The sequence below is a fragment of the Dromiciops gliroides genome, chromosome 4, assembly GCF_019393635.1.
Source record: "Dromiciops gliroides isolate mDroGli1 chromosome 4, mDroGli1.pri, whole genome shotgun sequence".
Classification (NCBI taxonomy): domain Eukaryota; kingdom Metazoa; phylum Chordata; class Mammalia; order Microbiotheria; family Microbiotheriidae; genus Dromiciops; species Dromiciops gliroides.
The window spans coordinates 300,879,529-300,887,691 of NC_057864.1; the positions used below are offsets into that span (position 1 = coordinate 300,879,529).

The window sequence follows — 8,163 nt, forward strand, 5'->3', positions numbered from 1 at the left end:
TGCATGTCACAACACTGTTCCTAATTGACATAGTTTTTAAGTTAAACATAATAATAAGTTCATAAGTCAAAGGGAATGGAAGAGAAGTGGCTAGCTATGTATGCCAATTAATTAGTTGAGGAGTTTCCTGCTCCAACACCCCCAAAATATTCATATTAAACTCTCTGAAATTCTGCCTGAAATCCCATCATTAAACATGCATTTCTTTGACCTAACCAGTGCCTACTTCAAAAGTTACAGAATCTTAGAATTTAAATGGAATCCAGACAATAGCTAGTCCAACTCCTACCCAAAGTATGAAGGTCTTCAATCAAATCCTTTTAAAATGGCCATTTAGCCTCTGCTTCAACACCTCTAGTGATGGAGAATATGTTGAGTCATAGCTAAGATGGATGATTTTTTAGACTAAATGATAAAGTTCTGCCTGGGGGAAGGGGCAAAGTCCAACCCAACAGCCTCTGCAGGGCCCCTTTCACTTCTCTATTCCTGAAGGAATAAATAATCGGGTTGAACATAGGGATAATGACAGAGTAGAGGGCAGTGATGATTTTGTCCCTTCCCAAGGAGAGGTTGGAGGTTGGGCGGATGTAAGTATAAATTACAGTGGAGTAGTAGAGGGAGACAACAGTAAGGTGAGAAGAGCAGGTGGAAAAGGCCTTCTTCTTGCCCTCAGAGGAGCGAATCCTCAAAATTGTCCTAATAATACATCCATAAGATATCAGGATAAGGGAACAACTCCCCACCCCAAATATCACATCTGCACAGAAAGCTAGAGATTCATTGAGATGGGTGTCAGAGCATGACAGCTTCAGTATGGGTGGCAGCTCACAGAAAAAATGATCAATAACAAGAGAGCTGCAGAATGGCAAGGGGACTGCCAAGCTGGTATGGACTGCTGAGTTGCTTATACCAATAGCCCAGATGCTTCCTGCCATTCCAATGCAGACACGATTACTCATAACCATTGGGTAATGGAGGGGATGACAGATGGCAGCATAGCGGTCAAATGCCATGAGGGCCAAGAGGAGAGCCTCTGAGACTAAGGCCCATGTGAAAAGATACATCTGGGCCATGCAGCCTGCAAATGAGATGGTAGTCCTCTGAGAAAAAAGGTTAGCTAGCATCTTCGGCACAATTGTAGATGTACAAAGGAGGTCAATGACAGACAAGTTGCCCAAAAGAAAGTACATGGGTGTGTGAAGCTGTTGACTAGCATAGATGGTGAAGAAGATGAGAGAGTTGCCCACCAAAGCAGTTACATAGATGCACAGGAAGGACACTAACAGAAACAGACGTAGCTCTGGGAGGCTGGAGATTCCCACCAGTATAAATTCTATTTCTATAGACTGGTTCTTCATCCCAATAAAATAAAGGCTGGCTGGGAAAAGAAGTTAAAGGAATAATGAGCTAGATTCACTCTCTCATTTAGTTCAGTTCAAATAATTTCAATAAGTATTTTAATACCTCTTTTTTAAAATTCTAGATTCTAGGATGTCCTTTTAAGAATGTCACCCAGGGGCAGCTAGATGGCACAGTGGATAGAGCATCAGCTCTGGATTCAGGAGTACCTGAGTTCAAATCCGGCCTCAGACACTTAACACTTACTAGCTGTGTGACCCTGGGCAAGTCGCTTAACCCCAATTGCCTCACTAAAAAAAAAAAAAAAAAAGAATGTCACCTTAGAAGAGTAGAGCCTATATTTTATATCATATTTTATCCTCCAAATTTATTTATTAAGCCTATCTTAAGGGCATTCTATATGCATAGTGTTGTAGGTGCAAAAGAGGTTTAGGAGGAAGAAATGGACCAAGGAACATTTCTCTTCTCTAAGAGCTAACAATCTGATATATTTGAAGAGATAACACACTCATAGACAAAGTTATACAACAGGGGAAAACAAGATAATTAAGCACTTAAATGAATGCTGTAATAAAAAAATACATTTAAATAGTAATTTATGATTCCAAAATATTTTATTTGTTCTGATTTTTCACAATAACCTTTTGAGGTAATTATTTCCATTTTATAAATGAGGAAACTGAAGATCATAGACATTCACTGACCTTTCCAAGTTCACACAACAAATTCATGTGGTTATTTGGGTGAGTGAGGGATTTAATTTTATTTTTTAATTCAAAAGCGTTCTACTACACCATATTGCTGTAAACATTTGGAGGAGGTCAGTGCATGCTGGAGATATTTAGAGTGAAAGGCACAGGGAAAAGTTAAAACTTGAAGTGGACTTGAATTAAAGGATGAGTAGGATTTACATAGTAGAGAAGGGAAGACCTGTACAAGTCAAGGCTTACAGTTAGAATAAGAATGGACTGTGTAGGGGATTATGGTTCAAAGGTTATTAAGTGAGAGAGAAAAGCTAAGAAGTTTGAAAAACCAAATACATTCTCTCACATGTGGTAAGTAATCCATAAATGGGTTTCAAATGATTGAATCAATGTTTGTATAACATTCCTTAACTGGGAGCACGAAAGTTAGGTCTTCATCCTAGTTTAACTTTGGGTGGACCACTTGACTTCTCTCATTTTCAGTTTCCTCATCTGTAAAATGAGAGTGGGGAGTACTAAGTGATATTACAAATCCCTTCCAGATCATTATATGACTATTAAAATGTTTTCAGTTTTCAGAGCACCTTTAAAAGTTAGCCTAATTATGTTTGGCCAGTAGGACTATTCAGTAAAATACTGCTTATAATGACTGGACATAGATTAGGGAAGTGAGCTCAATTCCCACATCCTTAGCTCTTTTAATGAGCATAAAAATTACTCAGCTGTTTAATGAAGCAAAAGCATTATAAGATTATGGAAATCACTACTACAACATTTTCTAGTTTCTGATAGCTTCATCTCACATGACTTTTGCACATTAGAAAGTACAGAAAATTTTATATTGTTGGGTCTAGTTAATATTTTTTACATTATGGTTAATTGTAGTTTTGAATTTTTTAATTTCTACATTATAAAGGAGAAATGGAGAATTTGCATTAATTCTATAAAGATATTTTTCAAATGACTTGAAGGTTGGACCCTAAGACCCTTAAGGAAAAATAAGGAACTGAGGTTATTTCTTCCATACTACACTGCATCTTATCTGAGTCTCAGTTACCATTTTTGTAAAAAAGATAACATATACTCAATTTTATTGGAAGGTTCAAAAGAAATAGTATAAAGACCTTTATAAATTATAAAACCCTCTATAAATCTGAACTACCGTTATCTCTTTTATTACTTATGGCATCTAACAGTACTAGGAACACTGAATAAAATAGACATAGGCACAAATTGATTAACAATTAAGACAGATAGGGACTCACCTATGCAGAAGACTGTTACTTTTCCTTTTATGAAGGTTTTCTGGAAAAATAAGAAAGGCTTTCAAAGTTTATAAACTTCAAACTCTATACACAAGGCAGCTATCATCATTATTTGAAATAGATATCATAAGAGACACAAAGGAAACAATGTTGTTCAATTTAATTTTTAATAAGATATGTAGGGAGGCAGCTAGGTGGCGCAGCAGATAAAGCACTGGCCCTGGATTCAGAAGTACCTGAGTTCAAATCCAGCCTCAGACACTTGACACTTACTAGCTGTGTGACCCAGGGCAAGTCACTTAACCCCCATTGCCCCACAAAAAAAAAAAAGATATGTAACAGAAGTTTACAGTGTTTCATATGTCTCTTTTCCTTTGCATATTGCAATGCTTGAATTTGCTGATAATAAAGTTTATAATAAAAGAGAAAATTCAACTTTTAAAAAGGGTGATTAAACAGGCACATCTATAGGTCCACATCATAAAGGACGTTACTGGAGCAGTTGCTGCCAACTCTTTCATTAAGCTTGCCACTTAAGCTAAAAATATAACACCAGACAGGATGCTATGGCATCTTCCCAGTTTACTGCTATACAACATGCTACCTTTTTCCTACAGACTGATGAGAAACACAAATTTCCTTGGCTATCTGTTCCAATCTTAAAGAGTCTTCATCAGTATTTTTCCTTATTTAAGGAAATGTAAGTTCCTCATAGTACAACTGAATTCTATTGATTTCCTCTTTAGAGATGGAAAAATAGTGAGCTGTCAGTACTCAGAACTGCCCTGGTTTATACAAGGCTCTTTCAAACCAGTGGACACTGTAAAAAAAAATCACAGATTGCAAAAGTTAGAAGAGATATTGGGATATCATTTAGGCAAGTTCCCTATATCAAGTTTCCCTGTATCAGGTAAATAAATTTCTAACATTCTGGACATGGGATTGTCTATTCTCTTCAAAGTCTTCAGAGACAAAGATTCCATATCCTCCCTTGGGGGCCCATTATGCTGGTTTTTCTCTCTGATCATCTTTCTTATTTCTAAATGATATATGTGTGTTTCTAGCTTCTCATATATAAATATATGTAACTTCTCTAAGTCTTACTTTCCTCATTTGTAAAATGGAGATGATAATCCCTAAAGCACCTATGTGGCAAGAGATTCAAATGAGATAAGATATTTGTGAGTTTTAAAGCACTATATTAATCAGTCAACAAACATTTATTAAGTACTCACTGTGTGCCTGGCACTGGGAGTAAAAATACAAAGAATGGAACAATACCTGTTGTAAAAGAGCTTACACCCAAGCAGGAGAAGCAACAGGTTTGTGTGTACATACATACATATATATACACACACACATATACACACACACACACATGTATATATATATATGTATATATATACTTATGTGTAAAGAATCAATAAAAATAAAATACAAAGTAGTTAAATATAAAGTATTTGGAAGGGAGGGCACTAGTGGTTGGAGAGATTAGAAAAAGTTTGAAGTAGGAGGTAGCACTTGAGATGAATCTTGAAAGAAAAGACGACTTCTACAAGGCAGAGGTAAAGAAGAAATACATTCCAGGCATGGGTAATGACCAGTTCAAAGGTATAGAGATGGGAGTGTCATATTTGAAGAATAGAGGGAAGGCCAGTGTAGGTGTATTATAAACCATGGTAGGTGGAGTAATGAACAATGATGTTGGAAATATAAGTTGGGGTCAAATTGTGAAAGTTTTAAAAACCTATTTTTTTCTCTAGATGCAATAGGGAGACACTAGAGGGAGAGTTGATATGAACAGATCTTTGCTTAGGCAAGTGTGTGCTGGACACATTTTTTTTATTTAATCTGCATTATCAACAATTTCCCCATTACTTTAATAAGTCTGGCCAACCAACAAAGTAATAAATTAAGCCCTGATTTGTAGAGTTTATTGATTTCTGAAGTATAAAGGCTCACAGTAAAAATTTAACATTCTGCTCTTCCCAAGTCAATTTAAGGTGACTGGAACATACCATTTGGCAGCAATGTTCAAGATAAAGTAGAATAGTGAAAGATTTTAGGGTGGGAAACCAATTAGGAGGCCATTGCAGTAATCCCAAATTAAAGTAGTTATTGTGTGATTAGAGAAAAGAGTTCAGTTTCAAGAGGTAGAAAGAAAAAATTTTATAATTTCTATTTATTATATTAAGACAAAGGTCAAATGAAAAGTTCAGGAATTTTTTTAATAAATCTTTTTAATTTGAGTGTTTTTTACAAACCTGCTTATTTTTGTCTCAATTATACTACTAAAGAGAGGTTATACATGAAATGACTTAAATAATGCACTGAAACCTCTACAAGAAGAAACTGGGCAACTCTATTTAGTTGCTTTTCTTCCCCTTAAACAGAGCAGAAACAGAGAGAAAGGTGAGGACTGTAGAAAGTTTCTTTAGTGACAAGGAAGATCAAGGTGCACCCTCAGAGGAAGATGTCAATATAAGAGCCCCTATATCTAAAATTTCCAAGAAAAATATGAATTGGTCTCAGGCCATACAAGTATTCAAAAAGGACTTTGAAGATAAAGTTAGAGAGGTAAAGGGAAAAATGGAAAGAGAAATGAGGGTGATGCAGAAAAGACATGAGAAAAAAGTCAACAGCTTGAAAAGCCAAATTCACCAAATGGAAAAGGAGGTACAAAATCTCTCAGATGAAAATAATTGCCTAAGAATTAGGATTGAACAAATGGAAGCTAGTGACTTTATGAGAAACCAAGAAACAATAAAGCAAATACAAATGAATAAAAAAATAGAGGGCAATGTGAAATATCTTCTGGGAAAAACTGCTGACCTGGAAATAGGTGCAGGAGAGATAATTTGAAAATTATTGGTCTACCTGAAAACCATGATCAAGGAAAGAGCTTAGACATCATCTTCTAAGAAATTGTCAGGGAAAATTGCCCTGATATTCTAGAAGCAGAAAGTAAAATAGATATTGGAAGAATCCACCAATCACCTTCTAAAAGAGATCCCAAAAGGCAAACTCCTAGGAATATTATAGTCAAATTCCAGAGCTCTCAGGTCAAGGAGAAAATATTGCAAGCTGTCAAAAAGAAAGATTTCAAGTACTGTGGAGGCCCAGTCAAGATAGCACAAGATCTATCATCTTCTACAATAAAGGACCAGAGGGAATGGAATTTAATATTCCAGAGGGCAAAGGAATTGGAATTACAACCAAGAATCATGTATCCAGCAAAATTGAGTATAATCTTTCAGAGGGAAAAAAATGGGACTTTAATGAAAAAGAAGAATTTCAGGTATTCATGATAAAAAGACCTGAACTGAATGCCAAATTTGACTTCCGAATACACAACCCTAGAGAACCATAAAAAATTGGAATCAAGGGGCATACCTGGGGTTGTGCAGTGGGTAACTGTCTTGTGTCTGAGGTCAGGTTTTGGCTGGATCCAGGGTGGATGCTTTGTCCAATGTGTCACCTAGCTGTCCCATGATGACATCTTTAGGGTTAAATTGAGGGGTGAGGGTAATGCACTGGAAGAGGAGGAAGGACAGAGATAGCATCGGGTGAAATCCCACATGAAAGAAACAGGGGGAAAAAGGGCTTATGGAGTGGGGGAAGAGATGGTGGGGGAGCAGGACAGTAAATTAAATTTATACTCAACAGAAGAGGCTCAAAGACCTCAATATCATCAGAATTAACTCAATGAGGGAATAACATACACACTCAATTGGGTAGAGTAATCTATCTAACCCTGCAGGAAAATAGGAGAGGAAGGGGATAAAGAGAAAGGGGCAAAATAAGGGAGGGCAGATTGTGGGAGGGGACAGACAGAAGCAAGACCCTTTTGAGGGGTTTAGGGTGAAAGGAGATAGATAACAGAGTAAATATCATGGGGAAGGGAATAGGATGGAGGGAAACAGTTAACAATAATAATCGTGAAAAACAGAAAAGGGGAAAAAGTTGTACAAAAAATATTTATAGCAACTCTTTGTGGTTGCTAAGAATTGGGAAACAAGGGAATGTCCATCAATTGAGGAATGACTGAAGAAGCTGTGGTATATGATTATAGTGGAATGGTATTGTGCTATAGGAAATGCCAAACAGGATAATACCAGAAAAACCTGGAAAGACTCATATGAACTGATGTATAGTGAAGTGATCAGAACGGGGAGGACATTGTGCATAATGACATCAGTATTATTCTATGAGCAATTGTGAATGAATTAACTACTCTCAGAAATACAATGATCCAAGACCATCCCAAGGGACTAACTACAAAGCATCCTATCCACCCCCATAGAAAGAACTGATAAAAAGAGAACTTGTAGATTGTACATATATAACCTGTATCAGATTGGTTGATGTCTTGTGGAGCAGGGAGGAAAGGAAGGGAGGGAGAAAAATTTGGAACTCTAAATCTTATGAAAATGAATGTTGAAAACTATCCTTACATGTAGCTGGAAAAAATAAAATAAATGTTTGTTGCACTGAAAATAAATAAAAAAAATTTTAAAATTTCTTAAAAATTAAAAAAATGAAAGAAAACATAGAGACCATTCACCATCAGAGTGTCCTTCACGGATCATCCTCCCCATGATATTCTTTAATTATTAGTCATGCAAAATTCTGTCTTTTCTCTTTCTCTCCTGCCCCTTTCTCCACACCCCTATCCTTCCCATGTCCTTCCATCCTTCTTTCCTCTTGTTCCTTACCCTCCCAACTTCTCCCCTTCTCCCTTCCTTTCTCTCTCTTCATCTAATTTATCATCTCAATGTTACTCTAATGATCATCTCTATGCAGATGACTCCAAAATTCTATATTTCTAGTTCCAT

General features: G+C 36.4%; 1 protein-coding gene across 1 annotated transcript; it reads right to left on the reverse strand.

Annotated features, from left to right (window-relative positions):
• Positions 1–383: 383 nt before the first annotated feature.
• Positions 384–1,358, reverse strand: LOC122755054 (olfactory receptor 13G1-like). The gene has a single exon (XM_044003440.1). The coding sequence runs from the start codon at positions 1,356–1,358 to the stop codon at positions 384–386; it is 975 nt and encodes a 324-aa protein (XP_043859375.1).
• Positions 1,359–8,163: the final 6,805 nt, after the last annotated feature.

What these genes read in the sequence shown, in the direction of transcription:
- LOC122755054 (XM_044003440.1), bottom strand. Translation starts at nt 1,358, where the DNA reads ATGAAGAACCAGTCTATAGAAATAGAATTTATACTGGTGGGAATCTCC.